This window comes from Pempheris klunzingeri, chromosome 13, assembly GCF_042242105.1.
Source record: "Pempheris klunzingeri isolate RE-2024b chromosome 13, fPemKlu1.hap1, whole genome shotgun sequence".
NCBI classification, from domain to species: Eukaryota; Metazoa; Chordata; class Actinopteri; order Acropomatiformes; family Pempheridae; genus Pempheris; species Pempheris klunzingeri.
In genome coordinates, this window is record NC_092024.1 from 9,177,131 (window position 1) to 9,197,059 (window position 19,929).

A 19,929-nucleotide genomic window follows, 5' to 3' on the forward strand; every position below is an offset into this window, starting at 1 on the left:
TGGCAGATCCTTCTCTCTCTGTCTCACACACACACACACACAGGAGATGATGATCCAGCGATAAAACACAAGCCCACCCGCTTTGTCACTCCGAGTAAATGTATTGGTTTTCTACAGGCTTAATTCAGAGTGTAGTTATTATAGTTCACTACATTTAAACTAAAAACACTTAAGTTCAACTTTAGAAAAAAGTTAAAACTAACAATAAAAGTGCACTTTTGACTAGATATATTCAGATGTGTCTTTAGTTTTTGTCTTTTTGTCTACACAAGCTGCATGAGGCAGCGTTAGTGAATATGTTTATCAAGACTGGGATGTCTACACGACTGAGTTGTTTGTATTCTAATACCAATTCTGAACTTCTTAAATCTTAACCCTGACAAATACCATATTATAATTAAAAAAAAAACTAATATTTATATTTATACCTAATTAAACCTAATACTGAAACTAACAAAAATTAAACTAAAAAACATTTAAAAAAAAATCTAAACTAGACTAAAATGACCACATCCACTATTCTAACTGTGGTTGACAAGGCTTTGTCTTAGAGAATGAGGAGGCACTTCAGTAGAAGGCTACTGGCTCTGGGAAAGCTGCTCTGAACATAATTGTGTCCGTCTCTACAATAAGCAAAAAGATCAAACACATAGACCATCCCCGCTTTGGCCCTCTAGCGTCTTCAACAAATAACCTGATGGTGTTTCAGGATGAAGGTAGCTGCTGCTAACCGCCAAACATCCGAACAGAATGAATTAAATAAATGTTTGAGTTACATGTATAAACATCAACACATTCACTCTCCTTGTACCTCTGCTTTGGTCGTCGAAAACTCCTGGGGGGAAACATCTGGCCCTTTAACGGCTTAAATGCTTCACCATGCTCACCCACAAGTTGCTGACTTTGTCTGTCGTTAGGTGCTCAGTAGACAGTGAGTTCATCAGAGCTTTTGAAGAAAACCGCTGCTAGTTGATGAGGAATCAAAACAGTAACCGTAAAACAATAAGCTAAAAGACCCTAAAACGCTCCACAGAGCAGAGGGTACAGTCTTTGCTCTGTTGTTACTACAGAAGAGTGATGAATGCAGCTTCAAAGATCCTGATTAAACTGCTGTTTCACCAACAAATACTGTGACAAAACCATGCCTCTGTACATGGTGGCTAAAAACTGGGCTGAGTATAGTGTCTGTATCATGTAACATACAGATGAGGGAAAAATTTAAAAGGAAAAGCCAATATAAACTTTACACTTTACAGGACAGCTTCAGTACTTCTGGGCAAAGAGAGCTATTATGATGATGGTGATCTAAGTAATAAAAAGAACACCTCCTAACAAGAGGCCACAGGGCATTTATTGATTCATTTTGTGCAACAATGGACGAAAACATGTCACAAAGTTACATTCACTTCGGCAAAATCTTAGTACAGTGGTGACATTGTGTTTTTAATCAATTGACCAGCTCATCTCAGGAGGCTTCAGGACCTGTTTTGTACAATCCAACAGGAATGTGATTTCAAGGCATTAAGAGATCTTTAGAAAACACTGGGATGTCTTAGATATACCAGTGGTCCTCTTCTACCTAGAAAGTAATGAGGTACAATATTGGAAAAAAAAAATGGCACACTACAAGTAGGCTATGCATACCATAGCACCAATACACTTGCCAAATGTGCAGCAAACTATTCTCATACTTGCTTATTTCCACATACCTCTCTTTCTGCAAAACAGCGGAATTCATGCAAGGAAAGAGGATACAAGTGCTTAACTCTGACCTGGACTAAAAGTGACAAATTCATTAAGAAACGTACATCATCGAAAGGTCGACTATTCAACTACACACGTCATACATGTTTGTTATAGCTCGTCATGACCTGCATATTCAAGAACACATCCAAAGAAGTAGTTTTTCAGACAGACGAATGTGACCACTGTCTATGTTCATCTCCACAATAACAAGATGTCAGGTGACTCACCTCGCTGTGTTTACTATATAAAGTTAACGAGAGCCTTACGAGATGTCCAGTAATCACATCTAAAAGGAAGAAACCTTGGAACCGTTTGATTGTCTTGCATGCATTATTTCCCTTCAACATGAATCCAACCCAGATCTAAATCCGGGCGTCAGAATGGTTGGCCTTGTCCGTTTGTACCACCTCTGGTCCACAGTCCGTGCCCGTTTCTTCATCGTTCTTCTTCCAATCACAGGATCTCTTCAGACACAGTTCTACGTTAGCGAAACCTGAAGTATCCTTTGAAATGTTGTGTTTAGGCTATTTTATTCTCCGAATGTTCCGATGACAGCGTTGCAGGGTGGGATTACCTGAGTGTGCAAGAGTTTGACCGTCTAACAAACGTCTTTCTGGCGGCCAGCTTCATAACAGTCTCTTCTTGGTCTCGCTGCAGAAGCCACAAAAAAAAGCAGCTGTCTGGGAATGAAGACATGGCGGGTGGGGGATTATCTGGCAGCGGGTGGGTGAATTTTCTTATGAGCAGGGAGGATCCTCGGACGGGGTCAGCGGGCTGCAGGGGGGCACTGTGCTCAAGGAGCGGAAGGCGAAGATGGAGGGATCGTAGGTGTACCTGGGCGGAGGACGACTGCCCGTCAGATTCTGAGGACACAGAAAGACAGAGACAAGCGGTCATGGCGAGGAACAGACCTGTCAGATGTAGGTGTTTGGGTTAATCCAGCTTTTGAGCTTCATCGGATGGAAATGGCAAGGATCACCTGCTGTCCTTGAGTTATGGTATTATTTTCTGTGTTAGTTCAAGTCAACGGTACCATTGGTTTTTCTTTTTGCAGGAAAAATGTGTGTCATACGGCTGAGAGACGTGGCTTGAAAACCAAACTTGTGATGGTGAAATGACTGCACCTCGTTAGAACATTTTCACACTGATTTTTTTTTTTTTTTCTTTTTTCATTGACACGGCAGGTTTGGTGACATAAATGCTTTTCCACTCACAGAGCCGCCCCCCCCCCCGAGCAGAACCTCGCTTCATGTGGCTCTACAAGCCCTCTGTCTAAAATTAGCCCTGGTCATTTTCCTCCCTACAGGAAACGACAGGAAATGACTTTGTTGGATTTGGCAGTGAGGCTGCACTTTCTCCAGAGCCTGCTGAGGGGGAGTGAGGTTTGTGAGGAGGTGGACTGAGAAAGATCAGGACCCTGAGACAGATTCACTGTAATTAGGAGCTGATCCCATGGAGAGAAAAAAAACAAAAACATTACCAAACACGTCCCTGAGAACTGAGATAGATGCATCCCTGTGACCGACTCCATTCAGGTGCTGACAAAGAGCCCACTGCTACTGGAAAAGTACCCAGTGACATCAGTGCATATGAAATAAGGCCCCATTAACAGTGCATGTGAGGCTACAGGTGTTGCTATGACTTCAGCCGACATCTTAAGGGATTCTGTGCTGACAACTGAGTCACAGTAACACAGCAACAATTCCCAATACCACTTAGAGCTGTTTTATCTCCCAATGTTTCTATAAACAGGCAAAAAGTGAGAGGTGGAAAAACAAATCGTAGCCCAAGAACAAGTTACAGTAAACCTGGTGGATGTGAACTGTGTTAAGATGTTCTCCATATGCTAGCCGCGAGTCAGTCCAACTGTGGGGGAGAGTCATACATCAGGACGGCTCCCTGTCCGTGCTAGCGATCCCCACTGAGCTGCCCTGTGGTCACATCTGCAGTATGACGGACATTTAGGGCCCAGAAGGGTCAAACAAAGTACCTAAAGTACTCCGCTTATATGCTTGTGAAGATATAAAAAGCAGCAGTTGGAAAGCTGAGTTAAAACACCACTAATCTCTCAAACCAGCTGAACTGATCTGACAGAAAGGCCTCTTTCTTAAAATGTAGTATTTTTATGAGTTTGTCCTGTTGATCATTGATTTAGGCCCTGATCTGCACATCTGAAAAGTTGCTATGCTGTATTACTGGCCCTCTGTTAAAGGAATAGTTCAACATTTTGGGTACAATGTTAATTATATGAATGGATTGCTGTGTGGGCCAACGGGGCACTAGACCAGGGGCCCAGAGGATCAGAGGGGGCCCTAGACTGAGGTGATAGTTAAACATTTTCATTGGAAAGTCAAAGAACTCAGTCATAAGCAGAATTGTCCGGATCATCCTGACCATGTGCTGTGCTCCTGATCCCAACGAGAGCCCTTTAAAATTGTATATCTGCCCAGACCCAGTCTGATACTACATTTGTGCAGGAAATAGAACCTACAACTGAGGTCTATAATAAATCAAGTGCCCAATAGTTCTTTTGCATATTTGTGGTGAGGCGGGTCAGTGTCGATTCACTGTGCCAGGAAGCTTTGGTAGAGAGTTGGGCAGCCTCTCATCGTCTCCATCATGAACTAAAATGGTAACAACATCCACATACGAGCACCTAAAGTGCACCAATTAACATGCTGTATGTCATTTGTTTAATCTGTACGAAAACCTCTTTGGCGAAGCTGACATTTAACAGATGGGACTGTTCTAGTGATCGCACCGAACTCTGCAAGAAAGCAAATCAGCATTTTTCTAAAAGTGTCAGACTATTCCTTAAACATCTGTTTGTCCTAATGCTAAGACCAAAAATGCCTTTACATCACTCCCCAGCCATCTAGTTTACCTCACTCAGAAATCAAAGGGCACGCAGAGCATGTTCCTTCAATTTAGTTTCCCCCTCCACTCTCCATATCTGCACCATTTCCCTCACCTCAATCAATCTTCATCTTCCTCTCCGCCCATTCTTTCTGGTGGCTGAAACCAGACGCCATCACTCTTCCCTGCTGCAGCCTGGGAAGCTCTCATCACCCCACTCTACTATTCACCTCCAACCCCTAGAGGGGATGGCCTCAGCAGCAGCAGAAGCAGCAGCAGCGGCCAAAGCTGTGTTTTCCTACTGCCTACACATGACCCCCCTCTTAAAACATACAGTCACACACACACACACACACACACAACAACCACCACCACCACCACCACTACCACCATCGACCTCCTCAACTCCTGTAACAACTCCCATGCTTGAATGCCTGAATCCAGTCTCAAAGCCGGGGCCCCATCCAGATCCAGTGTCTCTTCTGGATCCTGGCCAGGAAACGGAGGGCTGACAGATAAAAGAGGGAAAGAGAAAGAGAGAGGTAGCAGCACAGGAAAGAGAGATGGGGTGGATGACGGTACGGAGTGGCACAAAGGGTAGACGTAGTCGACACAAGCCTCCAAATGGCTCGCTGTGAACTCGCTTCAAGAAAAATCTATCATCTGGAACATACCCAGTGCGCATAGACGTCACTGACAGGGACAATAACACTACCAACTACGCCAGCTAGAACAGAGGATAATGAGCAATATCTCTATGTATCAGAGGAGCTGAACAGATAGCAGCCGGCCAGGATATAAATGGAATATGACTTCATCCCTGGAAATACACCACAAGGGAACCGCACAACACTCCACCTCCTCTTCTTCCTCCTCCTCCTCCTCAGCTCCATCTCTCATCGCCACTCACTTGTTCTTCCTAAACCACTCTCAAAGCTTTTTCTGTTTTTTTGACATATTTGTGCAGATCGTACATACCTGTGTGGACGATTGGATGCTGTTACAGTTGGTTTAAGTGTGTGTGTGTGTGTGTGTGTGTGTGTATAAACAAGTGTGTGATAAGGTTCCATTGACACTATCCCACACAACGTGATAATAACGTCACTTTTCTCACCACACTGTGCATCCTTCTGGAGTACCGTGCTCTGTGCCAAGATGCCCAGGCTTGCTCCAGTCGACTCTCCAACATGCTTCTCCTACCCACTACAAACAAAATCAGCCCATACGCAGTTGCGGCGCTGAGCTGGTGGATGATTACTGGAGGTTGTGTTTGGAAAACCACTTTACGGGAGAATCAGTCGGGACACAATCTTGGGAAAATACCTGTGTGTTTACAAAGCTATTTAAGCGGGTAAATGTGCACTTCTAAGACCACTAATGGGACAAGTGGAAAACTCGGCTATTAAAGGTTGTTGAGCGAGATCAAGAGATCAAACAGGCCTGAAAAAAAGAAAAGAGCACATTTTTCTTCTTGTTTCTTTGTCCTGAGCATCAGCGCGGTAAACAGTCTTTAGCTCGGTGCTGCTTGCAAAAGGAATCTGACAGTGCTATCAGATTTTCAGACGTCTCAGGCATGGCTGTGTAGCTAGCAGGGCATGGGAACAAACGCTGTTGCCAGATGCTGTCCCAGTATGCAGTTGGATGGACATCAAGGTGTTGGCAACAAGACAGGCCAGGCTGTTCACGGGGGCCGAGCAACCTTGCAACCTTATCACTGCTGTAATGGACACCCTGATCTGGACTGCCTATTATGGGTCTACATAAAAGCAAAGGCTGTGTCCAAGTGTGTGTGCATATTCAAATTAAAAGCACTTCTTTAAACAACACACTATAAATTGTTTGCATTCATCATGACACAATACTTCATGAGGGTTTTCTTTTATTTACTGTGGGAAGCTAAGCTGAATAAAAATCAACTCACCCGAATCTTTATAGTCCGCGTTTTCCCTCCACAGTTCTTTTTCAGCAGCATTTTCTGTGGAGAACAAGAATGCACAATGACAGCTATGGAAAAGCATACAGTTCTCAACTCGACAAAAAAAAAACTACTTCTGCAGCATTTCATTTGCCTCCATGACAATCCAAAAACTGCATAAAAGTTGCCTGCTTGCGCAAACTTCAATAAACTTTGAACTGAAAAAAGTAAGTGGTGTAACTGTCTGGATGAGGTCCCTGTTAGCTTGATTTATGTGCATATGAACGCTCATGCTCTACCATTTCCAACCCATTATTAGAACAGTAATCTTTGCATTAAAACAGCAGGCTCTAGCGTGACAAGAGCTGAGCATTGGCAGTCAATTAACATTGAATCAGGGATCAAGGAAGTGAGGCAAATCCAGCTGTCTCTGTAAACTAAACAGTCAGTCAATGAAGCTTATGCAATATCCTGTGTCCCACTCCCCTCCGTGTCCACGCAGCTACACTATTCTCAAAAAAAAAAACAGTGGGGGTGGAGGGACCACACAATCATCGAATTGTCTTGAGTCGGGGAGGTAGCTTCTAAGGGGGAAGGGAGCACAGGAAAGAATGGAAACACAAGACTCATGCTGTGGTGATGTGGGAGAGAGCTGGTGTGCACTTGCCCTCGTGTTCACCTCCCGCCAGCCCTTATCTTTTTTTATCAATGATACTACAGTCCATGTGGGTGCGAGCTGCCTAGAATTAAAAACAGAAATTTGGGCTTTTTATTCAATTCAGTTTACAAAAATATATTTTTAGTACTATTTGTGATTAAACGACAATTTAAAAAATTAGATTTGATCACTTTAAAAAGGGCCGTGCTCATGGATTTATCATGATAGATCACTTTGTCCCTCTCTCTTTTCATCCCACACATCCTCTCTGACTGCAGCAGAATCAGTCTATCCACCACCAACCCCATACCACCCTCCTCCTAAACCACACACACACACACGTCCAACAGGTCGTGACTTGCCTACTAGCTAACTGTTTTGGCTAAGTGTTGTTGTTCTTCATTAAATATACAAAGTAAATTATCTGCATGTTTTGGGATAAGCTATGAAAATATTTTGTGTGTGTGTGTGATGGTTGGGCATGTACTATTCATTTTGTTGTTGTTTTAATGAAAATGTAAAGAATTTACATTACCTTGTCATGTATGAAACCAACTACACAAAAATGTTTCTTTGGCCTGCCCTATCTTGGCTCGGTGAGAGCTATAATATAACCATAAATCTGCACCTCTAAATTCATTACTGCGTAAGTGCACAACCCATTTCAAAAACATAAAATACCAAAACTAAAATTGAGCATGATGCTCGATGTGGGAGATTACCCATCACAAGAATGTTTTAAGTCTCAGACAGTTGATTTTCATAGTATAATGAAATTAATAGAAGCCAATGGCTGTTTAAAAACAATATGAATTCCTGCTAACTGGCTACAGTACATAGAAATATTGCTATGGATTTTTGAATAACCAGTGTGTATTAGTATTACATTTGGTACAGATGCATCATTTGAGTGCTGGGGTCGACATATGACCAGCATCTGCCAGACAAACAGTTGATGATAGATGATAATCAGGCTGACGAACAATGGCACCTCTGAGCAACTGGACAGGGATTAACATGCATGAGGCATTATCAGAAACGAAAAGACAACAGGCTGCTGATCTTTTAACCTGCCTATAGGGACATTATGAGACAGACAAATGTCTGACTAAGGCTAAAACCAATGCTGGTCTGGTCACGCTGGGCCACAGCCATCACTGGTCTTAGATTGTCATGGGTCAGGGGAGTCAAAGGAGGAGTTTGGATTTCAAGTACAAAATTAGATTTTGATACAGTTTCAACAATTGTGTTCTGTGTTCTGTCATCTTTCTGTCTTAAGTTTAAGCTCCAGAAGAGCGTCTGTGAAAGAAATTACATGTTGACGGTGTGTAGGGGTTGAGGCAGACTCTGTAATGGAAGCTGTCCAGCTAAAGGGTTAATGGGAGCCTGGAGCTGTGTCTACTAGCTACCTCTGTAGGCCCCCTATTGTATTCCCTGCAGCACCTCCCATTCCACTTGACTGAGTGTGCACACACTCTCACACATACAGACACACTCGCGCTGTGGCAACAGACACACACTCATATAGCAACAAGCTCACAGACAGGAGGATGTACACATGCAGACACAAAAAGACAGGCAGGATGATAGACGCGTACCCCAGCCCCACATGCACACACACACACACACACACAAACTCATCTCTTTTTTTTTTTTCCTTCACCCCTCTCATTGCTGCCCGCTGTCTCTCATCATCTGTTCTTTCCCTCTAAAAACCCCATGGACATATGGACCCCTGAAACCTGCAGTTTCTCTCTCTGCAAGCGCGCGCACACACACACACACACACACACACACACCCTTTCCCATCCACAGTGTGGGCCAACAAGTCTATTGGATTTTAATGATTAGTGGACCAGCTTCTCCATGACTCATTAGTGGCCGTCGTTTTTCTGTTGTTTATTTAATCCTCTCCTTCTGCCTCCACCCCTCCATCGTTTCCCCTCGCTTGCCAGCCTTTGTGAGAAACAAGGGCGGACATCTGCCGTCCGTGCCTCCCTCTCCTTCATCCCTCTCCAGCCAGACCACCGTGGTGGCGAGCGTCCGGCTATGGAAAGGGAAGACTTTGTTTGCTTGTGTGAGTGTGCACATTTGTGTGGCCATGTGTGTGTAGGGTAGCCGGGTAGAGTGCGGGGACATCACACATATTATGGCAAATCTCAAGCATGTCTATATAAACTATGTCTCAACTAATGGTGTCATGGGTTTTAAACATGGAAAGGCATCCTGTGAGACATCACTGTAGAAGACATCACCTTGTCATGTAGTGCATCATAAATTGGAACACAAAAACAAATAATGAGCAATGTAACTTCATTTTGTACCTTAATTACCCGTTATTAATTAAGGTGTTAAATACGGTAAGTGAGAGATAAATAAAGCGCTTAGAGAGACAATTAGTGTAACAAGTATGATGGTAATTATTTATCAGTAACTAGGTGCTGGGGAGCTGTGTGGTTAATTTGCTTTGCTTCTACTCCACCAAATTTCAGATTTAAATATTTTACTTCATAGTCCACTGCATTTATGTGTCACCTTGATGAACTAACAAACAAAACTTAAGACGAGCTTATAGAATATGATGCATTGCTAGAGATTACACTAACCAACATCAGTAATATTACTCCACTAATATTATAGTAGAATGGTATACCACTCACAGAGGCCATTTGCGTTGCATGGAGCAGTTTTGATTATTTCTATGTGATACTGCAAACGTTGCCTAGGTAAAGCATTTAAATATTTCCTCCTCCATTGTCATGTTGTTAAATTAATAATATGCAAATGATAAAAACATTCATTGGCTTGAGACTAAATGTCTTAGCAGCCCCTACGAACTGCAGTGTGCATTATACCCCTAGTTTAAAGTGTTAGATGGAGCAAACACCTTGCTATTTCTAGACCCTTCGATAGGGGTCTAGAAATAGCAATGTGGGAAAGGGGACTATAACAGTTTTAATGTGCTCAGCAAATGTCATGGAAATCTGCTCGTCACACTCTAAGATATCTTGCAAAGTTGACATTCTGGGCAGGGGTTGGTGTTGGTAAACAAAAAGTCATGAGGTATTTAACTTCAGCTTGGGCTACTAACCTGTTGCATTTTCTCCAGGTCCAGACTGGGCCTCCCTGGCTCCCCGCCATAACTGTGCCGATACTTTCTGTAAGGTGCTGACTGGTCAAAGTGGGTCAGAATGATGGGCCGTGCCACGGGCTGCACCACCTGCAGCTGAAAGCGCATGGGGGGTGGCTTGAGGCTACGTGGTGGGCTGGAGCTGAAGAGGACAGGGCTCGGGGAGGCAGCCAAGCAAGCACCCGGCTCAACCAGCGGCCTGGCAGGGGCAGCCGGCGACCCGCAGCCACAGAGGTCGCGCACCTCCTCATCGCTGGAGGCGCTGCTGTGGTGATCGCTGAGGCGTTGGGGAAGCACCCACTTCCTGTTGTCACCGCAACTGATTCGCTCGAGCTCCTCCTCTGAAGAGTGGCGATCCAGATTGGCATCTAAGAGGAGCCGGAGGCGTCGTAACCGAGCTGGAGAGAGGGGACCCTGGTTGTGCTGCTGGCTGGTGGCCAAGGGGGTCAGGGCACAATTTCTCCGTCTCTCTAGAGGAGTCGACAAAGACACAGTTGCTTATCTACAAGCATATTATTTGATTTGATTTCAAACATCTAAATATAACCTGTGAGACTCAATAAGAGATGTAGATCTCTTAGATCATCATCTATTCACAACACAATTAATTTGGTTGGTAGAGGGCACTTACCTCTGTCAATCTGTGCAAGCTCCTGGTTTTCCCCCTCTGAGTCATCACTCTCCCCTCCCTCGCCACTGCCATGGTAAGAAATCTGGAAAAAAGGATCGAGCGTATACTGTTGGTCAAGTCTGCTGTATAGTAACACTTCATAAGGAACATGTTTTCTTTTTTTAAGTCAAAATTACATTTCATTTCATTATGCAGCACGTCTTCAATTTCAATACCAATGACAATTAAAAAGCAAAACCATAATCATTACAATGATTTATTCTGTATTCAATCTGTTAATTAGTTCATTGTCTTAGTTGGCCACAAAAATAGACCACTAACCAACAACACAGACATGCCCTGCATTTGCTACGTGGTTATTTCTTTCGTTGTACTACACACAGAATTGATTCTTAAAGTAAAAAAAAGTCAGGACCAGTTGAGTCACAGGTCTGTTTAAGTTAAGTTCAGGCTATTTTCTTTTCCCACAAGTTGAACCAGTCTGTTTCTTTAAAATCAATTCCTCGTGTACACCAGTAGCAACAATGCAGATACCCTGCACACTGCAGCGCTAAGAGTTAAGTAATGCGCCTCACACTCAGTAATTACCACTCCGAGGCCTCGCTGAGCAGCTGCCATCTGTGCTTGTGTGTGTGTGTGTATGCTTACACACATACATCCACACAAACATACACAGTGTCCTCCCTTCTACTCTCTAACACACACACACACACGCACACATGCACACATGCACATTCACACACACCTCCTCTTCTTTCTGAAGCTCTTCAAAAAGAGGGAAAAGGGAGAAAGGAGCCGGGGCCTCTGAGCCCAATAAGGGCAGACAGTATTCACTTCATGTGAAGTGTGAACTCCAATGTTTAATTTCACAGACTGTTCATTGTGTATTTTGGTGAAATAAAAATCAAAAGGCTATTTATGAATGCCAACTGTCCCACACTGCTGCGTGTTAAAAATGTTTAAAAACGTTTCCTGTCATCATCAAGTCTGCTGCAGCAGATATTTTGTTTCCTAAAATGATTACAAAAGGAATGGTTATTTATTACATGTTGCAACATGTACTCCTGTTGTACAAAACATTGGAAATAATCTTCCCTTACAGTCTTGTCGACCAACTTAGTACTAATACTACATTTCAAGATATTAAATAGCAGAGTAAAGGATCTACGTGTAGTTTAATTTTCAGGGTAAGACACTGTTGGTTAAGATATACAGCTGTCTGGATAAGGCCTGAGTGCAGCCGTGCTGCTTTTCTATGGTACACGAGCTATGGGGCAGATTCTCAATGAACGGGCCCAGAGCCAGTACACAAGACAAAAAAAAGCTTGGCTCTCGAGGAGTCTCAAGTTAAACAGCGTCACTTCATGAACTCCATAGGAAAATTACACTGAGGAGTAACTGTGGGAAGGAAATGTATTTTGGCAAGTGGCTGGCTCAGGGCTTCAGCTACACTGTACACTCCAGTGAATTATTGTTGGGCAGCATCCATGAAACAGCTGAAAACCTATTAAAAGTTACTGCTGCAGGATACGAAGAATGAAGTGATGCTGGTGGTTCATAAACTTCATGGTTTAATTGTACTCAGAGGACACATTTAGTCTGAGAGGTTTAAATCTGTATTCACACTCAGTGATATCATCAGGATGATTAATCATTTTTCCAAGGTATTTGACCCTTTACAGATACACAGTTAGCAACTTTCATTTCTGTGCTTGTTTTGACGTGAGAGCCATTTGTTTCTCCACAGAGCAATCATTGTGCAACTAAAGGCAACTATCAGCAGAAAGTAATGATTTGGACTTTCCAACCTCAGAGGTTGTTGACGGATCAGAGGACAACAGAAATGTAGCATATGTGTAGCACACTTGTAAGATACAGACTGATGTCTAACAATGAAGCGCAAGACTTTTTATTGTGTTTCAGGCTCTGTCACAATATGCTGATGTAACCTGCATGTCTCACATATACACATTAACACAAGCAAACAGTGTGTTGAACCATAGAACCTTTGTGTGTTTGTCTGTTTTACTTTCAGTACACAGATCACTGTAACATTGACCACCACTTGAATAGCTAGTGCACCATCTGAGAAATTACTCCTTAGGCAAAGCAAGTCAAGTTCAGCACAGTATAAAGCATTCAACCAATGCAAATCTGGGAGTGTAGAGAAAAAAAAAGTGCATGTATTTGAATAAGTTTCACTTCCAGGACTGTTTTAGTCCCTCAGTCAAACATGGGCTTTTTAGACAGTGGAAACTTGAGAGAGGTCATAACATTTGATTCCTCTCAGTTAATCCGACATCAGGATATTAAGGAATTGATGTTACAAGTGGCATCTGTATTTCATGCAGTGTGAGTGAGAGAGGATGAGAAAACTTTGCTTGTGTTTTATGGTGAACCACATCTGATATGGTCATTGCTTTGGCAGAGCTAGCTACAACAAACAGGCTACTAGACTCTGCCTAACTGGCGTTCAGTTTACGGTTGGGCCAGACAAAAGCAATAGCAGGGTTTCACCGTCTACTGTAGCATCATCACTCCAGCTTCAAAACATGCTGTTTAGTAGATGTTTTTGTGCAAATTCACCTTAAAATACACAAAAAATATAAATGAAATCTAGATTCAGCAGCAGCTCAAACATTTCTTCTTATTATGTTTCTTTACACTTCTGGTTGTTCACTCTTTTTGTCAGCTCCTGTATAATACTGTGGTTAAGCCTGGATTGCGCCACTCCAACCTGGACAAGCTGCCTCATACTGTAATCCCTGCAGCTAAGCATCCATACTGCCTTTCCAGAAGTTTTTCAAGCTGGCACCTCACAAGACAAACAGTATTTCTGCAAAGGCACAATTCACTGCAGACCCTTATGAACTCTGTAGAGAGCTGAAGTACATGCAAGCAACGTATTTATGCTACAGGATGAAGAAAGACGCAAAAGAGAAGTGTATACACGAAGCACACATACACGCAAACAACCCGATCAGATGTTCAATCAGGACCACGCACAGTCACACCCTTCCCCACACACTTATTAGTCATTAGCTTTGCATTCAAAGTAAAAACAAACCTTGGTGAAGGAGACGTGTTAAACTGAAAACAAGGATAAAAAATGACCTTTTAAAGCTAAATGACACTCATTGGCTGCTTCCACATTAGTGTACGAGGAGTATCTCTGTAGCAGCCTTAAGAAAACAATGATGTCTATTATTACATAATTCAAACATCATCTTCTTCTCAATCCCTGGTGGAGTTTTTCATCATCTTGTCCAAATAGTCAATTTGGCTCCACTGCTACTTTGCATGAGAAATATTCAAATGATGTTAGAGGTGAGCATTTGGACTGCTAACAGCCATGAAAGCATCACGGGCCTGTAATGCACCTGTACTGCTCCTAACTGGCTTGGAGGCCCTTTCCAGTCTTTTCTCTAACATGTGAACTGTCCACAAAGTTTTACAGTGCCAAAAAACTCCAAAGGCTGATTCAGCATTTTCATGTTTATACTATTTAAAAAATTACATGCTAATCAAATCTACAATCATGCAATGCAACACACTGTTCTATATTTAACATATTTGCTCATTTTACAAAAAAATTCATAGTCATTCATAATTCTCAGGAAATATGTGTAAAAAGTAACAGGCAGACAAAATGAAATGTATATGTTCATGTACAGATTTTGTCCAACATCAAGATCGCAAAATCATAAAAAAGTGCATCTCATAATTTACAGACTGCATTGCATTACATTGTTGTTACACTGACATTACATTGTACACTCGATATCACTCTTTGAGCTGAGACACATAAGCAAAGTGAAAGTGAGACTGCATGAATAAAGCATAAAAACTGCTTTTGTGCATACACACAAAGACGGACAAAGAGTTGTGTGTTTGTGTGTCAAGAACAGTTGAATGAAATCCTTGTCATTTCCTTGCATCACTGAGCAGCTTGCTAAGCTGGATCAATGGCAATGTCACAGCGTACACACACCACCCAGTTCACACACATATCAGCTTTTCTCTGTCCCTCCACACCGACATGGACACTGTCACACTCCATTCCCTCGCTCATGAAAACACACAACACGGGGTCAGAGATGGTTGATTCTCTTCTCCTCACACTCCCGTGGATCTTCCCCATAATGTAGCATAAGTAGTCTTGTTCCTGCTTTAGGAAGCGTAACATGGCCTGGGAGACATTTAGCCTCATTTCAACCATCCTGGCATGGTCATTCAACTCCAGTGAGCACTGCAGCAGACTTTAAACTCAACTATCATCTGAGTGACTTGTAAAAGATATGATTAGTTAAGATAAGCCATTATTGATCCTGAGAGGAGAAATTCATGTGACAGTATAGAAAATAGATACACTACAACAAATCCTGAACCTAAATCAACCAGAACCACAATTTACTCAAAACAATGGATGTCAATATTTAGTCACAACGAAAACTTGAACAGAAACTTGGTTCACACCTGGCCATCAATGGCAGACATTTACAACAAGAGCAAGCTTTCAACTAAACCTATGAAGAACTACAACAATACATTTTTACACATTTCAACCTGAGAAAGTAACCCACATGATGTCATCAGGGTTACTGGGGAGCACATATAACAACAGATATATGACAAATGCCCTGCGTTGCACCCTGGAGGTGTGCACCCATATTGGGGTCTTAAACTTTGGTTATCTCAGCCTCTGCTGCCTCACTTTTAACCATTATTGTTTTAGGATGTTTTTCACAAGACTCTCAACGATTTGGAAGCACACTCCTAAATCACTGAAGTATCACTTTAAAGGATAGTTCCAGCTTGTGACTTATGTTTGTAGCTTTGGCTGTCATTCCTATCAGTAATAATAACTTACTATTGGAATGCAACAACACCTCCAAGAATTTGATGTGGCAAGAAACCTGAGCAATAAAACGATCAGACAGGTAAGTAAACAAACCCATGGATTTGCAATGTGCAATGTCACAGTTACACATAGGAATGACGGCCACATCTATTAAAAAAAAAAAAAGGCCCAAGCTATAATACACTGGAATGATCCTTTAAGTTTCCCTCATTCAAAGGGGATTAGCTGCTTAGTGCTGGCTGACTCTTTTCCAATCCATTATACTGTATAGTTGCAGGTTCTGAAGCAGGTTTCTTGCTAGTTTTAGAACTCAGTCAACTGGCAACAAACAGTCCCTTACAGCCGCCTTACACCCCAAATAGTCCACTCAATTTTGTTCGTATTTTCATATTTTACCAATATGTGATGTTTCCGGTGGGAAATATATGTAAATAGTCTAAGTATCAGTTTCAGAGACACAAGATTTGAAGAAATCTTGTGCATCAGGCTAGGATGTAAATAACCTAAGCTTGCCACTTCTCCCATCACATTAAACACTTTTAGCAGAAAGAACCCAGCCACTGAGCACAGCAACAAACACATACAAAAGAAGACAACGGGGATGGCACACTTTCCCCTGTATCCTCGACCAGGTCTTTGATGAGGGACACTTTGGCACAAAATGGCTGCCATGTGACTACACAGTTGGTTGACACACAATATTGTTCTGGATGGAGCCAGTGACCCATGCAGGATACAATTCACCCCTCTACTCACCAAAAAGGGGCATTATGCAAACTGAGCAGCCAGTGACAATTGAAGGACACTTAAATGGATTCTGATGTGGAAAATTGGAGGGTAAAGATGTAAAAGTTATAGTAATAGCTCGCAACAATACAGTTCTTACTTAGGTGGGGTTTTTTTTAGCTTCCATTGACAGCCTTTGCCCACAATGCCTGCAGCTATTTCCACCTGGAAACTATAGCCTTTCCCTCTGTGGATGAAGAACCTGGACTAGTTTCACAGCAACGAACACTCAGACAGATTCTCTGGATAATGTGCGAGGACGCATTATTCTCTTGATTTATGTTCTAAGATGAAAAACAGCTGAACTACAGTTTATGAGTCAATGAGCGTCCATCTGTGAGTGGGAGACTTTGTTGACATGCCACATGTTTGCTGATGTGTCTGTGGAGCGGCGTGGATCTCCGATTTCTTCTTGTAAACATCTGGCTTGGTCCTGTAAGCCATGAAGAGTAAATTCCTTCTAACATGGTAACGTAATGAATGGGTCGAGGGGCTCGGAAGCAGAAAATACCTCGGAAAACAACACATGCTTATATCAGACCACACGTTTCCACTGAGGAGCTGTGCAGCCAGTTGTCTGTCTCACGACATGCACTTTCAGTTAGCAGTTTATTAGGCACACCTAGCTCCAACTAATGCAGTCTGATGCAACAGCCCAGCAATAAATCCTCCCTTCATGATGGTTATAAAGTTAGATTTTTGTTGAAACTGTTTCAGAGAGGTGTGGATCCAACCGAGCGGTCATGTTGGAGGATGTAGTTTGCGTTGCTGGTGAACCATGTTGTATCACACAGAGAGGTGATTCTGTTATTTAGCCTAGTCTCATTGATATAAAGGGGGTGGCCAAAATAATAGAAACACCTGCCAGTATTAACACAGTGCACTTCAAACTACATCCTCCACGGTGACAGAGACAGTTGAATCTACACCTCTCTTAAACAGTCATTACAAACATCATTAAGGGAGGATTTATTTATGAGGGCTGTAGATTGCATTAGTTTCAGCAAAGTGTGCCTAATAAAACGGCAGCTGAGTGTGTGTGTGTGTGTGTGTGGAAAGAGAAAGAGAAAGGAAGAGAGTTTTAATGAACTTAGTATAACCCCAAGGTTATAGAGCTTGAGCTGCGTAGTTAACTGGCCTACAAATGAACAAGTCACAGGACAAAAAAAAAAAAAAGTAAAGCCACGCTGCTCTCAAACAAGCTCATTCCTGCTACAGCTCTGGGTGCTTTTTGGTACAGTGGGCACTGACAGCTACAGCCTATGTCTGTAAAGACCTCATGATATAATGTAGAATAGTGGTCGGACATTAGCCTGGGTGGCTCAGTTCAAACTTACCTTCAGCTGGAAAGGATGTATCTCATTGAGTGAATGTCTTCTTAGCTTCTTCGTCAGCGTCTTTAGCATTTTCCTCTGAGTAGCTTAACGTTATGGCTTATCCCCTACAACTGCGTTTTTATTACTGTGTCTTAATGTGGCGTTCACTACCTTACGACTTCATTAGCTTAAGCGACTTTACACATTTAAAAGAAGGCACACGGGACTATCACTTGACTGCAAACTGCCACTAAACACTAAAAAAATAAAATAAAATAAAAACACGACAGCGTGAGCAGCTGCACTCTTTAGCTTCAAGTTAGCTAGTGTCAAAAGAGCGAAACAGCGATATTCGTTAAACTGCGTAGATGTGGCTTGTTTTCAAAGGCTGTAACGTAGCAAACTTGTTATTTTCGACTTCATTACAGTCTCCGTTGTTGTGGAAAGTCTTTTTTTCTTTTCCCCCAGGCGGCTCTGGAAGGTGGCTCTCTGACCGTGGCCCCGGCTAACTTCCAGAGCTTAATTCAAAGATGTTTGGAAATTAAAAAATAATATCAACTTGTTCGCATTCAGACACGCACACACGCACACTCACACACATACACACAACCAAATGCACAGCGGCTCCGCGGACACACGGAGGGATCCTGCAGCCCGAGCGTCCTGCCCTCCGATTGGCTGCTCGCTCAGTGATGTCACGTTTTCTCTGGAGGAGGAGGAGGGCTGAGAGTTAAAGCCACATTAGCTCCCTGTTTACTTCCTCTTTTCATGTCAGGAGAATCACTTATGTGCACTGAAATACAGTTCCGTCTTTAGAAAAATCTACCACCACTATTATTTGATAAACTAGCCCCATGTGGGTTTTCAATCATTAAAACCTTTCTTTTCTAATAAGTTAGTAGGAGTTATTGTGTTTTGTTTTGTTTTCAGTAATCCAACTTGTATATAAATGCATTTCAATGCAGCTAAATGCACAATCAGCTGACATTGTTCACAACAGACATATTTGACTTGTCATAGGATGAAAAGCGCAAACACTTATATGGAAGGGGACTATTAGTCATTTGTTCATTCATTGCACCTGAGCTTTCTCTGCCATGTAAAAGGTTTAGTCAGTTAGTGCTGTAGAGAGAAATACATATCAGGCCATACCGTTAACCAGGTGACACCGAAGCTATGTTATTTAATCTGTTTTTTAATTGGCCCAGACTATTCAGAATTCAAAAATATTCAGTCACAAGTTAAAGGCATGCATGGAAATGTTTAAGTGTGCAAGTGTTATTGATGAAATGTACTTAAAATGGGTAAAAAGGCCTATGTGAGTGTTATACTCTTATATTATTGCATTATTATTACAGATGTATTGGCTTGTACATACATAGCATTTTACTTTTATGTTCTTAAACTAAAATCCATTCCAAAGAACACTATTTCCCACTAAGTGTAGCAAAAGTATCAGGCGACATAAATGAATACATTAAGACTGCCTGTTATAACCCATGGTTTCTTTTTTTTTTACTGCCTCTGGGTACAGTGTTGGCAGTTACACAAATAAAGACACTGCAGGAGTTATTAAGAGAAAATGCCCATTCCTGTGTGCATTTTGGAACCTTTGACATTGAAAACCTGAAAAACAGGTTGGGTTCATTTTTAGTGTATTACAATCATACAGAAGAGCAAAGGAGGCATTCCTTTTAGCAAAGTATGTAAACACATCGAATTCTTGAGACAGCTACGGGTGCTGCTGCAGTTTCAAGGACAGAAAAAAAAAAATCTTTCCAAATCTTTAATAAGAACTAACATTTTTTCATTTGTGATGCTTCCCATCATGTGGTATTCCAGCAGCCCGCCACAACCAGACCTTCTCGTGAAACTAGAGAGAGACAGGGAGAGACAGAGGGAGATGTGAAGAAGAAGAGCATGTCAGGTATAATTGGTTTAAGTGGGGCATCCAGTTTCAGTGATGTCATTCTTCGCAAACACTGTCTACTCTAAGATGTTGCGGCATGTGTGCACGTTGCGCGCATATC

The 19,929-nt window shown here is 42.2% G+C and overlaps 1 protein-coding gene across 1 annotated transcript; it reads right to left on the bottom strand.

The window, feature by feature from the left end:
- Positions 1-1,329: 1,329 nt before the first annotated feature.
- LOC139211945 (uncharacterized) lies at positions 1,330-18,297 on the bottom strand. The gene is made up of 5 exons (XM_070842377.1): positions 17,921-18,297; positions 10,937-11,018; positions 10,267-10,775; positions 6,524-6,577; positions 1,330-2,609 (listed from the first exon to the last, which is right to left on the bottom strand). The coding sequence occupies exons 1-5, from the start codon at positions 17,987-17,989 to the stop codon at positions 2,484-2,486; spliced, it is 840 nt and encodes a 279-aa protein (XP_070698478.1). The 5' UTR covers positions 17,990-18,297; the 3' UTR covers positions 1,330-2,483.
- Between the last annotated feature and the right edge of the window lie 1,632 nt (positions 18,298-19,929).

Excerpts from the sequence above, each read along its gene's own strand:
- LOC139211945 (XM_070842377.1), bottom strand. The coding sequence starts at position 17,989 with ATGCTAAAGACGCTGACGAAGAAGCTAAGAAGACATTCACTCAATGAG. Across the intron at positions 11,019-17,920 it reads TACATCCTTTCCAGCTGAAG|ATTTCTTACCATGGCAGTGG; the intron begins GTAAGTTTGAAC and ends CCTTTTTTCCAG. Across the intron at positions 6,578-10,266 it reads ACCTGGAGAAAATGCAACAG|AAAATGCTGCTGAAAAAGAA; the intron begins GTTAGTAGCCCA and ends TGTTCTCCACAG.